Source organism: Uranotaenia lowii, chromosome 2, assembly GCF_029784155.1.
Source record: "Uranotaenia lowii strain MFRU-FL chromosome 2, ASM2978415v1, whole genome shotgun sequence".
Classification (NCBI taxonomy): Eukaryota; Metazoa; Arthropoda; class Insecta; order Diptera; family Culicidae; genus Uranotaenia; species Uranotaenia lowii.
In genome coordinates this window covers 368,844,916-368,868,731 of record NC_073692.1, presented here as the reverse complement: position 1 = coordinate 368,868,731, position 23,816 = coordinate 368,844,916, and the positions used below count along the sequence as shown (strand labels likewise).

General features: G+C 37.8%; 2 protein-coding genes, 1 long non-coding RNA gene and 1 pseudogene across 3 annotated transcripts; 2 read left to right on the top strand and 2 right to left on the bottom strand.

The window, feature by feature from the left end:
* The first annotated feature begins 12,656 nt into the window (after positions 1-12,656).
* Positions 12,657-15,438, top strand: LOC129747809 (galectin-6-like). The gene is made up of 5 exons (XM_055742164.1): positions 12,657-13,053; positions 13,119-13,538; positions 13,611-13,643; positions 13,701-13,789; positions 13,897-15,438. The coding sequence occupies exons 1-5, from the start codon at positions 12,856-12,858 to the stop codon at positions 14,219-14,221; spliced, it is 1,065 nt and encodes a 354-aa protein (XP_055598139.1). The 5' UTR covers positions 12,657-12,855; the 3' UTR covers positions 14,222-15,438.
* On the bottom strand, positions 14,267-17,845 carry LOC129747810 (NEDD8-conjugating enzyme UBE2F-like). Its single transcript, XM_055742165.1, has 3 exons — positions 17,237-17,845; positions 17,003-17,164; positions 14,267-15,154 (listed from the first exon to the last, which is right to left on the bottom strand). The coding sequence occupies exons 1-3, from the start codon at positions 17,498-17,500 to the stop codon at positions 15,038-15,040; spliced, it is 543 nt and encodes a 180-aa protein (XP_055598140.1). The 5' UTR covers positions 17,501-17,845; the 3' UTR covers positions 14,267-15,037.
* A 2,627-nt stretch (positions 17,846-20,472) lies between these two features.
* Positions 20,473-21,715, top strand: LOC129743153 (60S ribosomal protein L7a-like; annotated as a pseudogene).
* Positions 21,716-21,762: 47 nt separating this feature from the next.
* On the bottom strand, positions 21,763-22,552 carry LOC129750016 (uncharacterized). The gene is made up of 3 exons (XR_008738257.1): positions 22,215-22,552; positions 21,994-22,140; positions 21,763-21,923 (listed from the first exon to the last, which is right to left on the bottom strand). It is a non-coding gene; the product is annotated as an uncharacterized LOC129750016 (long non-coding RNA).
* Positions 22,553-23,816: the final 1,264 nt, after the last annotated feature.

The following is a 23,816-nucleotide window of genomic DNA, read 5'->3' as shown; positions in this document are numbered from 1 at the left end:
TTTTTTGTATTCTTCCTTATTTGATCTAGGTGGTTTCTAAAACTGAGGCGATCATCAATCCATACTCCCAGGAGTCTGGTAGAATGGACCAGTGGGATGGTTTGGTCGTACAGTTTTAAGGGTGGTATTTTCTTAAGCTTTTTTCTATTGGGACCCAGATGAAGTAATTTAGACTTTTCAGGGGAAAACTGGAACCCCACTGATGGAGCCCAGTCGGCAACCTTATTTAGGGCCGATTGGAGTCTTTTTCGGGTTAAACGAGCAAAAGGAGATATTGATATCAGAAGGATATCGTCGGCGTATATAAGAATCTTAGTGTTGTCGGGAATAATTTTAAAGATGGAGTTAATTGCGATTAGAAAGAGGGTCGGAGCAATGACAGAGCCCTGCGGTACGCCGGAATGGACAGATTTCGGATTGGAAAGAGTGGCGTTAACAAGAACTTGGATTGATCGGTTGGATAGAAAACTACGGATATATTGGAACATAAGACCGTCGATGTTCCATTCACTTAAAGAATTGAGTATTGTATCTTTTTCCACTCGATCAAAGGCCTTAGATAGATCCAGTGATAGAAGGTCAATGTGTTGGTACTGTTTTAAAGAACTGTCGATTATATCCTCAAGAAGACATAAATAGTCATCGGTAAATTTACCAGGACGGAAAGCGTATTGTCGACAATCTAAGTGTTGATTTTCATCAAGGATGGTATTCAATCGATGGTTGACCATTCTCTCCATGATCTTACCAGAGCAGTCGAGAAGAGTAATGGGGCGGTAACTGTCTATGTTACATGGGTCTTTGTGAGGTTTTGGTATTGGTATTATTAGACCACGTTTCCAAACGTCAGGGATACAGCCATCATTCCAGATTCTATTGATGATTTTTAACAGTACGCACTTTGATGAGGGGGATAGATTTTTGAGGAGTGGATATCCGATGTCATCTAGACCAGAGGAATGACCCTTAACCTTATTCAGAGCCGATTGGAGTTCTTCATAACTGAAGTCTTTGTTGTAGTATTTTTGGTTGTTGTTAGATGGGGAGGGAGAGGGAGGGGGAAAAGGACTAGAGTTGATGGTTGAAGAGTTTGAGGAGAAGTGTTGACTGAAGGCTTCGACTAGTAGTGAAGGATCGTTGGTAAAGTGTTGATTAAGTAGTAAATGGAATTGGTTTTTCCGGGGTTCTCCATTAAGGATTTTGATTTTGTTCCATACAACTTTGGAAGGGGTATTGGGATGGATCTCTTCGGTAAATTTTTGCCAACAAGCCATTTTGGCGTTTCGGATAGCTAGTCGGGCTGATGATCTTGCGGTTTTAAATGCCTCAAGGGCGTTCAGTTTGCGTGGATCGTCGCTGGGAATTCGTCTTAGGGTACGAAGAGCCTTTCTTCTTGTTTTAATTGCATCCCGGACCTCTGGTCCCCACCATGGCACGGCGGTTTTTCCGGGAATGCCACTCGAACGAGGAATGAACTTGGTGCCAGCTTCTATTATTATATTGTTGAAAGGTTCAATAGAGGAATCTTCGGGAAGGGAAAGGAGGTGGTGGTCAACATAGTCTTGATAGCCGAGCCAGTCTGCTTCTTGGTAGCGCCACCTGGGTCTGGTGGCTACATTGGGAGTAGGTTGTTCTAATTTGATTAGGATTGGAAGGTGGTCACTACCACAGCTATCGTCGAGGACACTCCATTGAAACCTGGAACCGTGGGACCAGGAGGTGATGCTCAAATCTAGAGCAGAGGTGTTACCTGAACTGGGGCATACTCGGGTGTGGGAGCCGTTGTTGAGGATTGTAAGACAATTGGATTGTATGAGGTCCTCAATGAATCGGCCGCGGCGATCTATTACTTTACCACCCCACTCTGTGGAGTGGGAGTTGAAATCCCCTAATAACAAAATGGGTGTTGGGATCTGAGGAATCAGGTCTTCAAGACCTTGGGCGAATTCTCGATAAGAGAGAGCTGGTGATGCGTAGAGTGAGACAATTGAAATCTCTAGTGGGGCCCGAAGACGGATGCACACGATATTGCGGTTACTGCACAGTAAACGAAAATTACCGAGTTCGGTAATTTTTTTACCGAAATCCTAACATGTGGAGTTCGTTAAACCGTTCGGTAATTTTTCTTATGGCAGAGAAGTGACAGCTGTCAAATATTACAGATCTTTTTCGGTAAAAAATTACCGAAACTCGACTGATCATATCTAAGATCATCTGTCAAATTTTTGACAGTTGTCAACGTGATAGCTCGTTTTATTACCGAACAACGGTGTTGTACAACCAAAATGCCTGTAATTATTACCGAAAGGTCGGTAATGTTTAACCGGATGCTCGGTAGTATATACCGAACAACCGGTAGGATTTACTGTTATACGTATAAAAATTACCGAAAACCGGAAATTACTACCGAAATACTTGTAATTATTACCGAATTATCTAAAACTATTACCGAAATATCGTTAGTTTTTTTACCGAAAAGCTGTAAAAGTTCGGTATTGTTTACCGAACGACCATTATAATTTACCGAATTACCTGTAACTATTACCGAAATGCCGGTAAATATTTTCTAAATGCCGGTGAATATTATCGGAATTTCGGTAATAATTACAGAAATATCGGTAACTTTTACCGGAAAACCGGTAATTTTTACCGAAATTTCAGAATGTATTACCGAAATACCGGTAATATTCACCGAAAACTATAAAATTTTCGGTAATTTTTACCGAACCTGTAAAACGTTCATCACTCTCAGCTTATGATGCACAGCACATTACACTAGGTGATTCGAGTCTCCATAAAACATTTCAATCGAGAAAATTCAATTCCGAAGAACACGTATGGACCAGGCTCCATCAAATCGATATTTTCGCCTAAAACGAAAGTGTCATCTCGAAATGTTCGACTCGTGTCATACTTCATGCCGACCGACAAGAAATTTCACATGTCGAAAATTTCGTTTCAGAAGACATCTATGCTTTATGCGAAAACATCAATTTTACAAAGCCTCTAAGATTCATATGTGTTCCTCAGAGAAATTTTCTCGCTTGAAATATCTTTTGGAGACTCGAATCACCTCATATTATGCGATGTGCATCCTAAGCTGAAATTACTGAACGTTTTCCAGGGTTCGGTAAAAATTGCCGAACATTTTACATATAGTTAACCTCATAATTTTTTTTTAATCAGGATCTCTTCTTTTCCGTCGGTAAAAATGCTTTATTGAGTATTATGCAATCATGGGTAATAAAAAATGGCTGTTGCTAGTTTTAAAAAATATCAAAGCCATAAAAATATTGTAAATTAATAATAAAAAAAAACTATATACTTGTCAGTTAATGTTACAAACATGAGGATGATAAAAACCTTGAAAATAGACGAAACACATGCTTAAAACTACAAATTCTCAAATACATCAAGAGAACATAAATAATTAAAAAATATTGTTTAAGTATATTCACAGTATATTTATGACAATTACTGTTAATATAGAAAATCTTCATATAACATGATAATATGGTTCGAATGAAGTCCAGTAAACTTGGAAATAATAGCTCCCTATCGCGTTTTCTTCTTTTTCCACGAGAGGTGGCGTCCATTTCCGGTGAAGGCGACGCATTCATTATTGCGCTGTTAGCTTGTTGCGAAGTAAAGGACGCTTTGCGGACAATATATTACGGAGCGCAATAGCGGAAGCTGTAAATGGAAAGGAAACTGTGAAAATCAATTCATAATAATGTGAAGCCTAGGAATTCTGATGTAGAAATCGCAGTAAATATCAACATTACCCAAATGTAAAAGATGTTAAATGCCATGTTTTGCGAAATTTCGTCGCTGAGGCTGAGCCTTGAAGAATGAAATGAATTTGATGGACGATCTCTTGATAGTGTGTAGCCGGAGTTAGAAAGCTTTCGACAGCAAAGTAATGATTGTCATTTTAAGTGTTATTTGACATCAGTTATATAGTTATCCTCTTTAATAGAAGAAGTTTCAAAAGATCAACCCATTGTTTTTTTAAATACTGAAAACAAAAATCTGAAGATAGGCATTTTAAAGACTAGCCAACGTTCATAAGGGAAGGATTTTAAATTGAAATAGAATTTTGGTCATGCTCACCTTTGTGAATCGGTTTCCTCATCGCTTGTCTGTTCGAATTCTTTATCTAAGCGTATCCATTAGTGGAATAAAAATCCGTGCGCTGTGCCCCGATTTCCTTACTCCGGTGTTGTGATTCCATAAGTTTTGTTGAGTATGTTGCCAAGAGAGAGACGATACTGGGATACCCACAAAATATAGTATCGATCAGCTTTTTGCGGTACTTCAACTTAGCCCCTTGAGCCGTTTCAAATAAACGAATTATATATAAAAAAAAACTTAGCCCCTATGCGTAGGAAACAACAATCATTTGAACTCGTTCGGATGGGTTTTTTTTGTTCGCAAGTTCTTCGGTCAACTTGAACAGGCTGATAGTGCGTTTGACAAATTACTGAATAAAATTGTATATCTTCATTCTTTCCGATGATTGTGTACCAAGTTCGGCAGAAATTTCGCCTCAAATATTAGATTTCACATGACCGGTTTGTTCACGTGTTCCAGCAGAAAATTTTCGATCATTCCAATGATTGAATTCGAAGCTCCAGGTATACCTATAGTTTTCATCGTTCAGCGACAGTTCGAGACTTTCCACCAGGGACGCCGGTTGCAGAAATGTGTTTGTGGAGAACCGTTTCAGGACCATTAGTTCTCTTTTTGCTGCTGCAGATCAGATTCATCAGATTGTTTGAAATCAGCTAAGTAATCCCTCCAATCGTTTAATGATAACGTAATAGAACGTGTGCTGATGGGTACCCTGCAAAAAAAGAAGATAAGAGTGAATGAGCAATGAATTTTAGTAGAGAAAATCAAACATACCATCTGCTGCTGTTGTTTGGTAGCCACATGGTTAGACTAATGCTGTTGTGGAAGAAAATTTAAGGAAATACTGCAGCAGTTGCTGTTCCTGTTGGTGAAGATATATTGAAACATTAATCGCGTGGGAAGGTATCTGGAATTTAATATGAATTCAATTAGTGTGTATGTTTACTCCCATTAAACCCATCTATACTTACTAAGTTTTCGTTGCTCAAGGGATTGCTGATAAATAGATCCATGGTTGTACATGTTCTCTAAGAAATTCTATTCACGTTTCTTAGAGTATTACGCTCATCCTGACTAAATTTGTCTTGATCCTTAATGAACCATTTGACAACCACATCGGAAGCGTTCGAATATGTGGTTTCCATGCTTCTTATGAAGTGTGAATACTGAATACCAACAGATAATTTCTCAGGTTCAAAATTTTCTTTGTTGTCGAATCTACTAGGCTGATAACTTTGGATGAAGATGCTTCCCTTTGAGCGGAAGCGTAGCTAATCGAAGACATCAGTACCGGAGCCTAAAGCGAATTCTCGTGTTTGTGGAAGTATGAATCCAAAAGGAACCTGAAAAAAAAACGAGTTAAGGTAATCGAAATATATTAAAAACCCACCTGAAATGAATAAAAAAATAAATACTCAATGAACCACAATTCGAGCTTCGGTTTCGTCAACTCCAGCAATAATTCCTTGCAAGCGTCACGCTGCTGTTCTCCAGCACTGTTCCCTGGCTGATAAACCTTTAAGCAGGTTCCAAAAATCACCTGAATCAGTGGGATCACAATTATTATGTTGTTCTGTTTGAGATTGAGAGCTTCGGGAAACCATTTGGCGGCCTTGATGGAATCAAAGACCGACACCTAGAGGTTTTCCCCCAGCTAGCTTTGCTGTGTTTGGAGGATTAGAACTATCAACAATTCTGCGTTATCTGCCAATGAAGGATGCACAATCAAATGAGCAGTTTCTAGCGTTTTTGGGACAAGGAACGTTTTCGTTACGCTTGGTGCCGGCAGCATAGGAGCTTTTGTCTCCTTACCACGGATCATCAAATCAGCTTGTTGCAGTACCTAGCAATCGATTCATGTCCAGCAGTTTTAAGTTTCTGGTTCCGTCCTTGGGCGCTTTCTTTAGGTCCGGAAAAAGCACCAGCTGGTTATGTTTGCACAGCAGGCTGTTTTCGCCTTCCACGGTAGAATTTAGCAAAATCACTCGCGCACGGACACACTTCCTGACCGACCGGATCGGATCGTGAAAAAATATGATAAAATATGTAAATAGCATGGTCACTGCGGTCCGAAAAAGAATAAACAGCCAAAACAGAATTTGCACCAAAACCGGACCGATTCGAACTGTTCAATCTCTGTCGTGTTTTGACATGAGAAAATAATCCGGAAAATCGGACAAAAAATCGAAAGATTTCAACTATTATTCTGACAGTCATCTGTCCGATCCGAGATAGTGCAACGGAACTAAATGCGAAATTGAATAACGAACTATGTAAATTTTTTAATCTCAATAACTGAAAATACAAATGATGGTCTCGACTTACCCATATCAGATGTTCTATTCCGGCTTACGGGTTATACATTCCTTGAAGAATCTTGTTGACACTACCTGTTGGACTGTTCTCGCTTAGCAAACGATAACATAACCAAAACTTTAAAAGAAACACTAATTTGCCTCTTATTTCTAACAAAATAAAGATTCACCCAATCACGAAACGAAAATAAAATGGCAGTGGAACGTTTCTAACTGACTATTACTTCTTCTACAGCAAAAGCGAGATGCCACTAACACATCGTGATTATCAGAAAGAGACAGCTGCCCTCGAAGCTGCCAAAAACGTTTGCTCGAATTTTGACGTTTGAGTTGACAGCGATTTTGATTTACAGTTTTCGGTGTTTTTTTACCGAAATTTTATGGCACAACGATTTGTTTACATCAAAATAAACGAATTTCGTTAAATTAAGAATCGATTTACCGAACTCGGTAAAAACAAGACGTCAGATCGAGAAATTACCGAAAATTTTCGAATTACAGAACTGGTTCTGTAAAATAATTTACCGAACTCGGTAGTTTTCGTTTACTGTGTGGGAAAATTTCTAATCGCGCGACGGTAGCCTTCCGTGCGGTAGGCTAGCCGGAGCAGTAAACACAGTTTAAAAAATCACTCTTACTCACTAATTTCATTGAATAGTTAAGAAGTAAATTCTTGAATCAATCTTCAAATCATTATTTTGCAAGAGAGGACAAAACATGAAGTCATCGGAATGAAATATTATTATTCTTAGTATTCATTGAGATTGAATTAATTACGAGCGTTAAAATCCCAGACAAAAAAAACAATCTACATTATTGAAAACACATTTTTCCATAGCCTGAGAATTAACGAAATTGGCATGACGAAGATTTTTGATGCGATAAATGCGTCTTTGATACTTTATATGCTGGTCGAATTCAATTATGTTGTCGTTAAAATGTAACAAATCGTATATGAGAAGTTAAAAAAAGGAGTTGTGTACGGTGAATAATTTATTATAGGAAATAATACCATTCGCATCGCAAAAAATTGGACTGCGCACTCATAACTGCGAAATTTGTGCGATCTGTCAAATCAGTATAAAATCTGACGGTTTTCTACACGCTAACCGCTTTTCAGTTAAACTTTATACGGATAACTCCGACTGCAAAACATAGCACGAAATCCAACATTCAATGAATGATCGCTACCGTGTCGTCGAACTCTAATAACTTCCCAAGCAACCAAAAGTCGCGTGTTTACTTAAAGATGGAACTCCGAAGTTCACATTTGGCTGAAAAAATGTTTTACGGGAACTTCAGGTGACTCTTGTCGCGTAAAAGTTACTCAGGAACTTCCATCGCCCTTTGAAAGGTTAAACTATCGATAACGGAACTTCTAAGCGCTTTTAATGGAACTTCTTTCAAAAAGGTCGATAACATTCGCGTAACATTCCAAAACGCACCATTAAGATACTTGAAGGTGTTTTAAAGAACCTATATGGGAAATCTAAGCGACATGTCAAAAATGTTTTTCAAGAAGGTCGATAACGTTCGCGTAACATTTTAAAGCGCACCATTAAGATACTTGAAGGTTTTTTAAAGAACCTTTATGGGAATTCTAAGCGACATGTCAAAAATGTCTGTCAATTTCTTGTCATGGTATTTGTTTTGTTTATATCTGTACTGATAATTACAAATGGAATTCAAGATTTTTCCGAGTTTCTCTTATAAATGTTAAGATATTCGAATAAATTTTTGATGATGCGAATTTTTGTTATGATTCATATTGTGTACTGAAAGTCCTTTGAACGAAATAAGGTACCTTCTATTGACCAACCCACTCAATCATCTCAAATGACATTAAGTTTAAATACTAATCATTACAGTGGCAATTAACTATTGCTGGATTGGTCGAGAGGCTGGTGAGTTTCATTGCAACCTAGAGAGCAGCGGTTCAATTCTCTAGGCGTGTAAGCAGCTTTTGTAATCAAAACAATATAATTAAAATCAATGAGATATACCATGAAAGACCGGCAACCTAGCAATCTGACATGTGGTTGTCAGAGCAATCTGTCAATCTGTTTTTTTTTTCAGCGCGTAGAAGTCTCTTGACATTCTCTTAGAAGCTGAATAGCGTTCTCTACAGCCACCTAAACGAACTCGAAAGTAGCTTTAAGAACTTAAATTTTGGGCTGATTAGCATTCTCTTCAGACACAAACGAAAGCTGATTAAGCTTCTACGGAATATTTTTAAGGGAATTCTGGTTGCTTGGGTTATTTAAACAACTACAGGTTTTTATTTTTTTCGTGAATTTGTCCGCTGATTGAACTCATCGCAAACAGGTTTTTTTTATTATTCATTTTTCCGTGATTTTGACCGCTGATTGACCAAGCTCAAGGCAAACACAATTTTTTGTTTTATAAACAATATCTATAGATAATCCGATAATAATATTTAGTATACATGTTTGTTTGACAACTTTTTATTAAATCATCTTTCAATGTTCTCCGCTTGTTCATCCGATTGAATTTTAGTCGATAAATAAATAACAATGCTCATTTTTTCTTAAATACTGTAATATTTTTTTACAGTGGTACCCTACGGTAGCCCAAATCAGCTATCGCAGAAATAGAAAAAAAGAGTGGATCAGCAATATTCAGACTGGATTGAATGGGTATTGTTGAGAAAGGGAAACCGTTTTTAACTCCAAGGCCTACACCTCGGCTATGGGAATCGAGAGGGTTCTTATGGGTTAGAAGCTGATAGCCGTTGATGATATTGGGTTTAATTGATGTATCTAGGACAAGGGTTTCTTGTATGGCAATGATGATTGGTGAGTATTTGGCGGTTAGAATCTGAATTTCGGGTAGACGAGATCTGAGACCTAGTATATTCCACTGCAAAGCTAAATTGGAGGTAGATTTGTGGGTCGGAGAATTTGGAGCCATGACGATGAATAGAAAAAATGTGCATTCGGAAGTTGATGGGGTGGATGTTCAGTGGAAAAAAAGAAAAAAGATTGTGGACTTACCGTTGGTTTGGATGGTTCAAAGCTGTGTAAGAAGGATGGTTCGGGTCTGGTTGGATATCATACCTGGGCGTGGCCAAAACGTGGATGGTTTGGGTCGAAGGATTCTTGGGTTTCATCTTCCTGACTGGAGAGGTCTGGTCGGGGGATTCATGGCCTCGACCTCGTTTCGGAGTTGAGCTGAGTTGTTGGGAGATGTCGGTTGTATCCATGGATGCTTCGCTGCTGGCGTCGGTTAGGGTGGCATCAGAGTCGTCGCATGTGTTATTCTTTTCGGTTTCCATTTGAGAGATTTGGGCTTGGAGTTCGATGTTTTTCTTAATAAGTTCAGCAATTTGTTGTTCCAGTTCCTGGACCTTGCTAGCTGTATTGTGGGAGGTGGAGTGGGCGTTGATAAGACGTTGTTGAACATTGGACTGGGTAGCGGTGTTGAGGCGTGAACGGAATTCTTTTCTGGCTTCGGTATGGCTAATTCCCATGTCCACACGAATGCGGACGATGCTTTGTTCCTGCTGGTAGGCAGGGCAAGTTCGAGCTGTAGTTTGATGATTGCCAAGGCAGTTGATGCAATGTGGGAGGTTGGAACAGCTGGGGTGAATGGTAGCTTCGCCACAGTTTTGGCAGATGGCGGGGTTTGGGCATTTTGCTTTGGTGTGACCAAACCTTCCACACTGGAAGCACTGCATTGGGCGAAGGTAGTATGGTCTGGTGGAAACACGGAGGTAACCAAACCATACATGGGTCGGGGGAACAGTTCCACTAAACGTGAGCACCATGGTGTTGGTAGGGATTGATTTACCATTGTCCTTCCGGGTGAATCGGTAAACCTTGACAACTTTTTCGTCTTGGAGAGCTTCGCAAATGTCGGCGTCAGAAAGTCCGGCAACATCTTGACACGAGACGACAGACTGACAGGTGTTTTTAGTAGAATGAGGTTCGACAGTGATCGGGGTTCCGTCGATGAGATTCCTCAATTGGAGGAGTTTCTCGCATTGCTGTCGGCTTCTGACTCTCAGAAGAATTGATTTTCCTCCGTCAAATGGGCTGGCACCATCAATGCGACCGACAGATTGGTCGATAGATTTTGAAATGGTGAAGGGATTTTTCGGCAATTGGTGGTCCTTGGCGGGTTTCAAAACAAGAAATTGGACCTCCCCGTAAAGATCGCTCGGATCCATCCATCGGGGAAGGGTCCTGGAGTTTCTGTTGGGGGGAACAGGCGGTGCCCCCCAGGGCGGGAAAGATTCCGCCATGAGGCGGAGAGCAGAATAGGTAGCAACGGTGGTAAAGTTGAATCACTTTAGCAAAAGAACGACAATTCTAAAGGCACACCAAAAAAAAATCGTCTATCGATGTAACAAAATCTCCGAATTGAGCGAGAGCACTAAAAGAGAGCGTCCGAACTGTAGCACGGTCAAAACAAGAAGAATGCGTACGTTAATTGCAACCGTGCGTGAATAGCTAGAATTTTCGGATTGAAAGAACCAATCGTTTCTGGGTTTATGGGTTTTGTTTACAAAATTCTCATTTTATTTCGTTCCTTTTTATACATAGAATAGAAGCTTCGTTTCTCATGTTTGAATCCCATCCAGTGTTAAGAACCCTTACGGCTTGGGCTACGTCGGAAGATGTTATAGTAGCTGGCATCCATAACCTGAAAGAAGCAAAAAAAAGTTCTCAATTTCTCATATTTCAATTGAAATTATATAGGTTCTGTTTTGCTACCTTGTTTGATTGGAATTTTGCAGAATTATAAATTACACCTACCTATTGAAAACAGCAATCCGATTCTCCCACGGCAGTCTTGGTGTTGAAATTTCCACGAGCATTGCCACTGCCTTAGCCGGATGTTTAGCTGGTTTTATGAGCCTCCTGGCTCCGTAATTCAGGTTGTAGCTGTTGATAATGTAGACGTTTTTGGAAGGTTGTAGCTGACCTTCCATTAAAACATTCGAAACGACGTCCTCCGTGATCCTCCGATCCGATTTTTGTTGTGGGATACCAGGCGAGGTGCAAAAAAAGCCAATTCAAAACGCGACAAAAGAAAATTGTTGTTGTTTTTTCCGGGGCAGCAACACGAACGACATCAAACAGTCAGTGGTGCTATGTTTGAAGATTTTCAAAATATAGACTTTTTATTCATTTCTTTATTAAATAAATTAATTTATGGAGAAGGAGAAAAGATTTATAGATCAAAATAATTATACTTTTTAATGTCTTAACTTATTTAATATGGTTGAAATTGGTTTTAAACTGATTAAAAATTAATGTGCAATCATACACTAAGTAACCACACTGATGAACTGATGTACAAGCTAAGCCTTGAAAAGTGTGTAAAGTCCCAACGACTGTTTTGAATCAATTTATGTTTTTTGGTTGAGCCACCAGATGTCTCCAAGGACACCAGAGAGAACTGTCAAGAAGAAAATTAAATGTAAACAAAACAAAATAACAAATTTTTAGTCAATTATGAAAAGGTCGTATCTATTTAACGAGTTTCGAGCAAATTGATTTTGAAGATTTATTACACATTTATGATTTGCGTTATCAAAGTTTTACGCTTAAAGCTGTTTTCCGAATTGCTTCAAACTAGCATGAAGCACTTAATATAAACAGATATGATGCGTGAAAATGCCCGCTCAGAGTAGCTTAGAATCTGCATTTCTTCGTTGGATTGTTAATTTTAAGCTCAACTTAATAAAATAACTGATTCGTCTGGCTTGTTCAAAGTTGTTAGTTAGTCCTTTTTAGTAAAAAGAATCAAGGTAAAATTTGTTTACGACGTTAGTTTATAAATTTTTGAGATCATATACAGTTGCGCGCTTCCAAGAATAAGGTACTTCGAAAGTTGGTTCGGCTTGTTTGAATGATAGCATTTGAAATTTAGAATACGTATCTGGAATTTAATAATTACAGCTTGTATATTTGTCATTTCGTCATAGCAATCAACTGTCACTTCTACCCATAGTGCAGGTGAGCCTGATAGCATACAGTAACGCGGAGTAATTACCACAATAGATCAACTACTGATTGCAGTGGGCTCTCTCCTACAAGGAAAAAAAGAGGGTCCTGGAAGTTTTTTTTTATTTGGATGGGTCTGAATAAAAATACAAGCCGCCAAACTTCCAATAGTTTCATATTGACACTCAAGAGCGGATTAGGGCTAAAAAAAGACTTAGAAATCTGCCCCTTTCTGAAATGTCTTGAAATTGATGTTATAAAACCGTCTTTATCGTTAATTAACATTAACCTTGATCCAATAGATCTAAATTCAAAGCAAATTTACTGTACAGACTCAGTATTGTACTGAAGTTTATACAGAATTGAATGTAATAAAATCGTTTACATTATGCAACAACATCCTATCAGTTAACTTTCCAATATTAGCCCGGGAAATGAAAACTTTTATCTGTGTCAAACGGAACGGTTTGGTTTTAAGTGTTCTCGTGTGCAGTTCAGCTCCAACTTTCGTTCTTATCATTAACAAACAAATCTCGCTTTCATCGAATGTGCGCGACGGCAATCATTTCTACACACAAGTAATCAATTGCCTTTGGCTAGCAATAATGGCAACCATACCCTTGCACCATCCGGTAGGATTAAAACTATTTCAAGTCAGGGTCTGAAATCCGATATTGATTTCGTATTTTCATTTTAGACTATTCCTGTTCTAGCGGCGATTCCTGGTCCAGTTCGTGATGGTTTCGAGCTTCGAATTTGTGGCCGGTTGAATCAGTTCGTTGGCATGTTCAACATCAATCTCCAGACGGGGGCAGCTATAGCACCACGAGATGACGCACCTCTGCACATCAGCATCAGGCCGGCACAACGCGTAATGGTCCGGAACAACTACAGGAAGGGCTGCTGGGGCCCGGAAGAAAGAGACGGCCAGTGTCCACTGATGGCCGGTGACTCATTCGTTCTTACCATCTCGGTGAAGGTCAATTGGTTCGAGATCAAAGTTAATGATCGATTTTTCTGCCGGTTTACTCATCGTTTTCCCGCCTCCGGTATTCGATTCCTGCATCTGGAAGATGGGGCCTCGATCGATTACATTACAAGCAACGTGGTTAAAACGGTTAGTTTTTTCCATTTTGGGTTTCCGAATATTACTATGGGATTCGATTTCCCATTCTCATCTCTTTCACAGGAAATGTCGATGATGATTCCCGTGTACAATCCTGTAAGTGGTCAAACTGAACCATTGACAAGCACTTGTTAACCGAGCCACATTTCGCAGGTAATTCCTTTCCTGGGTCAGATTCCTAACACGGTGCGTATTGGATTCAAGTTAAAAATCCGGGGCCGACTCAACCATTTCGTCGAAATGTGAGTAAACGATCATGAATCATTGCTTGAAGCTTATCGTTATCACAAATTTTGCTTGCCTGTCCCTACATATTGTGATTTTTCATTCGTTCTTCCTCTTATCACAGGTTTAACATTAATCTGCAGGTGGGCCCGGCGGTGAAACCCCGCGATAACGCTCCTTTGCACATCAGCATTCGACCCAAGCAGACCAAACTGATTCGAAATACCTTTTGGAATGGTCAATGGGAACAGGAGGAAAGATCCGGTATTTGTCCGATTGCTGCTGGGCAACAGTTTGAGTTGGAAATTGAACTGAAAGATGCGCACTACAAGCTTACGGTCAATGGGAGAATATTTTGTACATTTTCGCATCGCTTTCCGGCCACCAGTGTGAGATTTCTATCTATTGGAGAAGGAGCCTCGATAGACGCTATTATGTATCACTTTTAGGCCGGCTTTTCTGACATTTTCTATCAAATTATAAATCCTTCTGAATTCTGTGTGAAATATTTATTTTATTTTATTTTCGGCTATCATAAATTTATCAGTTTTAGTTTAGCTTAAATTGGGCTGAGTATAATGTGTCAATAAGCTACTTATAAACGAACGAAAAGAAAAAAAAATCTTCAACACAAACACACAATAATTGTTATCCAGCCAATAATCGCTTCTCCAAATCGCGTAACAATGCCACTTTGTTTTCCTTTATCACAAATCGAATAAATGTAAAACGAAAATCAATTGTCACGATACAGCTTAATAATCTAAACAGGGAACTGTACAATGAACGATTCCTTTTATTTAAAAAAACCAAATGTGTTCCTAGAATATAGCATAATTTTGGGCACTGAAAAGATGGATACAACGAAACAACTTTGCAGAAGCACATTTTAAATATTTTTCTTCCGGTTATTTTTTTTTAACTGTTTCAATTTACTTTTTTTAGTTGAACATTCACATCTGATCGGAACCTTGGTTACAGCTTTGTCCAGCATAATGTGTAATTCCAAATCTTGCACTAGCACTTAAATTAGTTCTTCTATAGTATTTTCTAATGCATACATACCTGACATTTCCGCGCATACAAACCTAGGTTGAGCATAGCCCTCAAACATTCATCCACCCAGTCGCACTTGACTCGTTCTCTCGTTACTGTTTGAAAGTGGTTCCGTTAGTTCCACACTTGTGTTGGGCCGCGTGTAATTTTTGTTTTTATTCCTGTTTAGTTGGTAACCTACTACGTTAAGCATGCATCAACTCAAACGATTATCTCCGTGCGTACGCCGATACGTACTCCCGCACCTTTGCCTGGAACTTGTCCTTGTCCTTGGAGTACTGTTCGGCCGCTTCGATGTTGAGCGGGTCGTCGAAGTTGAGGAGGTCCTGTGGGCAGGAAGAGGCGAGAGATGTTACGTCTGACTTTGAGCAAAAGTTATAAAGACTAGAACATTAGCAAAAAGTTTCCTTATCATTGTTTCTAGCGGCCTCAACTCAACGGAAGCCTATAGGTACAAAGATACGCAACTTTCGCTTAGGGTTTTGCTGGTTATCGACTGGCTATTGGAAAATTGTCTCCAATCTAAAATCTAGAACAAAATACTCCTTTTGACAGAAATACTAGGAATTAAATAGCACCTTCAGTTACGTGATTAATTTTAAGGATACACAGCAAAAAATTTCTAAAAGTATACGCAATCTAAAATACGAGTGATCTAATTTTTCACCAGTGTAATTCAAAACTGATGTAATTTTACACTCTTTTTGATCTATTTTTAAATCGTTGGTATAAACTTAATTTTGTATAATGTATGTTTACACGCCCTGATCTAAAAATACATCTCAATATAAAATTACATCGAAAACAATGTAAAACACGACAGATTCATTGTTTTCCTTTTTTTCGCGGCATAAATTGTTCTGTTTTTATCCGAGATGGTGGTTTATCGTGCGAAAAGAAAAAAATTCGCTTCCGCAGTTAATTTTGTATTAAAACCGAACCAAATTCTTTCAGAATTGAATTAAAAAATGGTAGGTTATAGTTAGACGAAATGAAAAAAATGGAACTTCAAATTCTCTTTCGATTGCAGGAATTGCAGTTTTATAAATGGATCAAAAGCCGAATCAATGTTGAAGGTTTCTAATGTTTAGGGGATTCCGATTACTATGCTGTTCCGGAAGGATTCAAGAAGGCTGCCTAACGCTGATCGGCAAAACGCCCTGCTGGGGATCATCGGACACAACCACAATTCCCAGCTGCCAGTGATGTGGGTGTTTTTTGAGTTTGCAGTGTATCGGAAGTATATGTAAAATAAAATGACACATGTGGCGTATTTATTCATAAACAACACCCAAAATCTGATTATTTAAAAAAGATTTGTAATATTAACGGTAATATGTTTTGAAATTTACATCATTGTGTATTTTTACACGACGGTTTATGTCAGCCGTTTTCGTGCATTGTTTTCGATCTAAATTTACACGCCTCAAAAATTACATTGTTGAGAAAAATACACCGTGGTAGAATTTTATATCAAAATCGATGTTCCGTTTTCGTGCATCGTTTTCGATCTAAATTTACACGATTTTTTCTTGCTGTGTAGGATAACGGAGGCTCTCAAATTCAAAGGGCTATCTAGCGATAGCACACGCTTTTAAGATTACTTGTTCACATAAACTGATAATTGATTATCACAAAATTGCTCAAATCAGCTTATACAGCCATGTTCAAAACTACTTGAATTACAATTCCAGAAAAGTTGACTGTAATCTGTGTAAATCAGTAAAATTGGGATAGAGAGTGTGTACGAACAATTTTTAAGCATACATATTTTTTTTAATCGATGCATTAGACAGGTATATTAAGCATATAATCAGATCGCGTATTGCGTATAGTGTATTTTATGAGGAAAGTAAAGAATGAATCTAAAAGAAACACTTTCTACACTAGATGAAAATGTTTTAGTTCCATTATTGATAAAACAGCATGTGTAACGATAGTTTAGTGTTGACTGATTTTTCGATTGACCGCATAAATTTTTCGAAAAGTCGGTCGAATATCAATTATGAAGTTAAAAAAAAGAATATAACGAATCATCCGGCCTTTAAAACTTGCAATTGTAGTCCTCAAGTTCAGAGGCATGTAAGTGCCAACATCACCAGAAAGTAAAGCCGTCATTTTTCCCCAAATGTACTAGTTAGAGATCATTGAACATCGAAGTTCGAGAGACTTACCGTAAACAACGAATTTAATCCCCAGATCACGTCCTTCAGCCTTCGGGTAGGAGCCCAACCGAGTCCATCGATGGAATTGAGCCGCAGCAGCGAGAGGCAAATGTCGCCCTCGACGGATATATTCGGATGCCACAGCTTGGTTGCACATTTCACTTTCGGCGGCTAAAATAGAAGAGAAAAAATTTATTACTTCAACGCTTTTAAAGCAGGTAGCAAATGTGTTTGCATCCTTACAGCCATGTTGTATTCCTCCGGAACGTGGATGCTAAATTTGAATCGGCCACCCTGCCAAAAGCCCTCGTTCGGTGTGATGGCCAGGGTAAATTCGCTCAGCACATTCGGATCCTGGAAGGTGATCTTGCAGGTGGTGGGTAAATTTTGCTCCAACTCCTGCACTTCCTTCACCAGCAAGAACTCTCGGACCGAAATCCGCTTTGAGGAATCGGCCACCGAGTTGTTGGAGCTGGTTTCTTTCTTTTTCCGCGTCAGCGTTATCATTGTGCTGGCTCGGTACCGAATTTGATTCCGGTTTCAAATATTAACACCTGAGAGAATGGCTATCCGGATACGCTTGGCTCTGCGGGGGGTGGAGATCGACCCGGAAGATTAACTGCGAAAAGCACCGCAATTCTACCAAATAATCATTTCAACCTATCGGGCGTTTATAAGGGGAACACTCTTGGTAATTCGGCAACGAACTATCACCTCAACAAGACTTCGATTTCTAATAAAATTTAAATTTTAACTACGGAAGGTAGAGATTTGTTTACGTTTGCTCAGCTGGTATTTTATGGTTGGTTGGCTTTTTATTTTTCTTTACCCGTCGAGGCGTTACGCTCGGATTCTCTTCAAATTTTAAAAACTGTCATGAGCTGAGATGCCAGGATATTTTGATAAAAATCAGTTAACAAATTGTTATAATTTTTAGAACAAAGTATATTAACATGCAAAAATCATACATGAAAATTTTATTTAAAAACAATCTCGAAATTTTAGACATTCTTAAAGTGTTCGAACTTTAATAGAAAGTCAAAAAATTCTAGAAACTGAATTTCTGAATAATTATTATTTTTAAAATCCACACAATCAAGTATAACGGCAACACTGCTCCAGGGCGTTATTGAAATAAGAGCAGTACAAATGTTACCAAAAACAATGCCACACTGAGAGCAATCACGTTGAGTTTAAATTCAAACGAACAAAAAATTTTCAACATAAAAACTGAAAAAAATTCATTTATGTTATCAATTTATAAATTACAACCTGAAGCTAGTTGTTATCTTTTAAAACTTTAATTATAAAATCAATAATATAATTAGAAGACATGATTTCAAACTTTCCATGAGGGTTCACTGAATCATAAAAAGTTTATTTGTGATTTTGTATTTTAGATAGGCATAAAATTACTTCATCATAATCACAATTGTATCTAAAAGTTCGGAACAAAAGATATCATATATTTCGTTGGAAGTTTTTGCTTGAAATACCAATCTTATAGATGACTTAAACGCCAGAAGGTTGATAGCAAATCTAAGGCATGGAAACGTATGGTACTGTTGTCCACGTTTCCTCCTTCCTGTGTTCCAGTTGTCTCTGCGTCATATACTGCACAGTGGGCCCGGCCTAGTTAAGATGAGTAGTAAATGTACTTTTACTACTCACCGGGATGCTGACAAGATCTGGCTGTGTATGTATCATAAGCATAAGCATAAGCAAGAAGGTTGATAGCAAATCTAAGGCAATAATTCTATTCCAATCTCTGATTTACCACAAAAATCGCCCTCAAGTATGCAATCCAATTCTGATATCTTAAGATAAACCGCAGACACCAGATACCCAGACTGATCAGTGGCGGTTGAGCCCATACAACTGCAAATCGCCCAAAACCATACGCCATCTATCGGGGCATCGTGAAACCATTGTGCTTCATCAAGAAAAAAAATGCACTTGATAATTAACAAGCCAAATAAAAACTGGTTTGATTTAATCACCTATTAGTATTTGAAATTCTTTCTAAAACATTTTCACTTAGGTTTTTGTCTTCAATGTGGAATTGTTTACTGTAATTTACTGTACCATGATAAGAAATTAATGTTGTACAAACAATGCCCGTTGATCGATTTAGATGCAAAAATACAAACATTACGTCATACCGGTTCTTAGTTGAGAGCCAATTATTTTGGGATTCAGTTTTGATTTCTTAATTTATCCGACAGTGACAGTTAAAAATTTATAATGTCCGCATCAAATAATTCATTGAGTTCTGAATTGTTCGTCTTAATTTGATTGATTTATACTTTACTACGACAAAAAAAAACAAACTACATTATATGTATGTTAATAGAATTAATTGAAAAACTTGAAGTAGAATAATAAATGTGATGAATGTATTGGCATGCTCTTCTATCCTATTTGCTGCTGGTAGTGTTCGTGGTTGTTTAACTAAAACTTAAATTTTGATTTAAAATTATAACCTCAGAAACCTTTTAAGCATAATTCTGGACTAGGGGAAAATTTACCTAAAAAGCCTTATTTTTTAGACTATTTTTTCCATCTTTATCCGTTCAACTTTTTTCTAATATTTTTATTTTTGATAAACAAGGGCAAATATCCACTGAATTCAAATATTCACTGTTTCAAATCCATTTATTTTTGTTTCCAAACATTTTTCACCTTTGACATTTCTCTCGTAAGCTTTCATTACGTCGAATTAAACAAAATGTGAACCAACAGATTTGTTACGAAAAAATACAAAAAACTGAAATAAACTATTCGTAATTTCTCTCCATTTAGAATATTTGTAGCCTGGACAACATATTCTATATGTGGAATTCAAATTTTAAAGTTGTTTTTATAACTTTTGCAGCAGTTTTCTGTGAATTCTTACGATATTTCATACGACGTAATGAAAGCTCACGCGAAATTTAACCAAATTCTTTGATTAAAAGTTTTGTTTAAACCATAATCCGAAAGTAATTAGTATACAGAATGAATCCATTCTTCAAAAAAATATAATTTTCAATGAGGTTCATTTCAATGCTTCATCATCCCCCAACATACCACAACCTCTAGGAAGAGTATACTGGTGTATGGCGCCTCCTGTTGGAACAACTTGCCTTTGGCGGCAAGACAAACCAGCTCGCTAACAACCTTCAAGACCGCGTTGAACAGAGCTTCATAACGCAAATATTAGATTTCGTTATCAAAACATTTATTAATATTCCACGCGTTTTGTGACACAAGTGATTTCCTTAACCTGAACTAATAGTTAATTGTAACCGACAGGCTGCGTTAAAGTTAATAAATTACAAATTACAAATTACAAATTAAATATATAAGCAATAATTTCACTGTATTAATTATCGAATTCAATACTTTTCCACACAGCCAAAACTAATTTTGAATGGTAAAAGAACATTACTATCTTGATGCAAACGAAGGTAATTTTTATTTTCTTGTCGTTGCATGAAATGTCAAATAGCGTATGTCTGTGTGAGTGAATTCGTTTTATGTTTTGATTTTGATGCGACGAATTCACGTTTGTTTTTATATACCCATTGGTTAAATCAATTACACGGCCGATATTCAATAGTCCTATTTACCGCTGATAGTGTTGGTGATATTATGCTGGTTGTTTCACCAACACTTTTTAGTTTTGGGACAATCAACCTCAAAAACGACCATGTTTGTCGACCGGCTGTCCTTTTTTTGTACCGAGAGTTTTGGAGGTTAATTGTCCCGTCTCATCTGTACACGCTCAGCAAGTGTGCGTAAGAAATGTCAAAAACAACTCTATTAATGGTTCGAAATTTGACCAAAAAAAATAATGAAAACGCGTAAAACACTTTATCAGTGTTGTTTATCGTCGACGTTCAGACGACGAATTTTCAGGTGATAGCTCACCATCAGTTCTCGCAGGCTCTAAACAAAAACACGACCCAGAAGTTCATCAGTGCCAGAAGTACCGGCCGGAAAACCCGATTGTAGGATCCAACGATTGAAGGCTAAGGCTGAGGCCAAGGCCGCTGGCAAGGAGGAACCTCCGGCGAAGAAAACCAACCGCCTGCGGCAGGGCGCCAACACCGTCAAACTAGTCGAGCAGAAGAAGGCTCAGCTGGTTGTGATCACTCACGATGTTGACACCATTGTGCTGGTCATTTACATACCGGCTCTGTCCCGTAAGATGGGTATCCCTTGCTGCATCATCAAGGGTAAGTCCCGGCTGGGAACGTTGGTGTTCCGTAAGACCTGCACCTGTGTTGCTCTGACCCAGGAGGACAACTCAGACCGCGCCAATCTGTCCAAGCTGGTTGAAACCATCAAGACCAACTTCAACGATCGCTACCAGGAGATCCGCAAGTTCTGGGGAGGTAGTCTGCTCGGACCGGAGAATATGGTCCGCATCGCCAAGAAGGCTAAGGCTCGGGAACTTACCCAGAAGACGGTGCAAGTCGAAGATTTCCCCCGCCCTAACCGATAGCTGTTGTAAGATTTGTATAAGGGCTCGTGCCGAATTCTTTCGATGTTGAAAGAAGAGGAAAAAAAAGAAATAAAATCAAAAACAATATAAAATAAAATATAAGAAATGAAAATTGTTATCTTAACTATTATGTAACTGGATACACTCGGCACATAAAAACTTTTTTGAGTAAGAGGCCTTAATAAACACTTGTATTAAAAAAAAGGTATTGTCATAGTCGTAAATAAAAAAAACCATCAAACATGTACGGCGTATATATATATATATATATACTCACAAAAATTTATTTTTTCACATTTTCACAATTTACAAATTAATACAATAACATTTCAACAATATCACAGTCTTTTTCTGGTGCCTCCAAGTAATCCGAATATTTCGTTGAATTCAAATGATGGCCATCGGTTTCGGATCTGCCTGGGTTCTGTTGTTGTCACGATCCTGAAATTAAGAAAACAACATTAACCATATTTGTAATGAACACCGTGATGTTGTCTCAAACTTGGTTTACCTTCTTCCTAATCCGTACTGTGTTTATGGCCTTGTCCCATAAATTATTTTCTTCTGAGGCCTACCGCTGAATGCTGCCGGGAGGCTCCAGTGATCCTAGCTGCTGCTGCAGAACATCAAAATGTTGTTGCACTCGACGGGGATAGACCTAAGGGAATGGGAGGAAAGATAAGTAATTAACTCGTATTAAGAGCGGGGATGATTTCAGATTCAAAAACCTACCTTATGGGATGTGCTAGCATTATCAAGTCAGCATCAACGCAAAGCATATATTTTTCTCGGCCCCAATCTTTAAGTTGACCCTGCAGAACCGGAGCCGTCAGCCATTGTGAATTTCCGAGCTCCGTTGATGTTTTTCGTTGCATTTCGTGAGTGATTATAATTGACCGACTGCGGTCAATTTGTCCTAGGATGGAACCGGCTTTGTTGAATTTGAACCGAAATTGCGACTCGACATCGAAACTAAGGGGCACAGAAAAATTCCCGGAAAACGAGGCTGGCACACGAAATGAATCTGTTTTTGAAATGAAAATTGCGAATGATTTTTTTTAGCGGCGGGGGAAAAAGTTACACTGTCGTTTATTGATACTCTAATTTCAGTTAAAACCTAACAACTGAGAAACATCAGACACCGTTGAATAAATTATATTTATAGTTGAATGCTTTAATTCAATAGTAAAATGCAGTTGAATGTATCGTATTTATATAGTTGAGTCAATTATATTATTATAATTGGGTCAATTATACTATTATAATTGAATCCATTATACTTATAGTTGATTGCAGAAATTTAATCAGCAGTTTGTAGTTGTATCTATTATATTTAAAGTTAAATGCAGAAAAATCAACTACACTCTGATGATTGATATAAATAGCTGAAATGATTGAAAGAACTAGTCGTCTTTTTTCTCCGTGTGTAGTTGAATCTATAATATTGACAATTGAATCAATTATACCACTACAGTTGAATCTATTATATTTATAGTTGATTGCTTATAATCAATCATACAATTGTAGTTGAATCTATCATATCTACAGTTAAATCAATTATACCATTACAATTGAATCAATTATATCATTACAATTGAATCTATTATATTCATAGTTGATTGCATAAGATCAATCAGCAGTTTGTAGTTGAATCTATTGTATTTATAGTTGAATGCATAAAATAAATCATACATTTGAATGCATTATATTGATAGTTGATTGCGTAAGGACAATTAGAAGTTTGTAGTTGAATCTATTATATAAGTAGTTGAATGCGAAAAAACCAACTGCATTTTGATTATTGGTATAACAAGCTGAAATAATTGAAACAACTGTCGTCTTTTTTCTCCGTGTAGGGTAGGTATATCTAAGCTTCATTTTAACGTCATTTACGATGATCATTGTAAAACGAATATCTTTTGATATGCTGGGAAAATTTTGTTTCTTGAAAATGATCATTATGAAAACTTTTTTAAGTCTAAGAAAGTGTTTGATTGAACAGGTTTACAAATTTTATCAAACTGAGTATACCTTATATATTAAACAATAATTTTGTTTGTTTTCGGTATAGTATTACAATTTTATATGACAATACAATTACAATTCTTTTAAAAAACTGAGCTTTTTTTGCCGAAAAGTACCTAGATTTTCGGTTGCCTTTTGATGACCGGCGATATTGTAATAGGATAATTCACCGTGTAAACGCTTTTTATTGACTTTTGCTGCTTCTAGATCTAATTTTTGGGATTGTCCGACCGGGTGTCTTTTTATTTTTCCTCGATTTCACATGATGTCAAGCTAATACTCATCCTGAAATCGTTGAAAAATCATCGC

What these genes read in the sequence shown, in the direction of transcription:
- LOC129747810 (XM_055742165.1), bottom strand. Translation starts at nt 17,500, where the DNA reads ATGATAACGCTGACGCGGAAAAAGAAAGAAACCAGCTCCAACAACTCG. An exon ending in CGGAGGAATACAACATGGCT is followed by an intron (nt 17,165 to 17,236) that starts GTAAGGATGCAA and finishes CTTCTATTTTAG; the next exon opens with CCGCCGAAAGTGAAATGTGC. An exon ending in GATTAAATTCGTTGTTTACG is followed by an intron (nt 15,155 to 17,002) that starts GTAAGTCTCTCG and finishes TCCTGCCCACAG; the next exon opens with GACCTCCTCAACTTCGACGA.
- LOC129747809 (XM_055742164.1), top strand. Translation starts at nt 12,856, where the DNA reads ATGAAAACTTTTATCTGTGTCAAACGGAACGGTTTGGTTTTAAGTGTT. An exon ending in CAAGCAACGTGGTTAAAACG is followed by an intron (nt 13,539 to 13,610) that starts GTTAGTTTTTTC and finishes TCTCTTTCACAG; the next exon opens with GAAATGTCGATGATGATTCC. An exon ending in TGATTCCCGTGTACAATCCT is followed by an intron (nt 13,644 to 13,700) that starts GTAAGTGGTCAA and finishes CACATTTCGCAG; the next exon opens with GTAATTCCTTTCCTGGGTCA.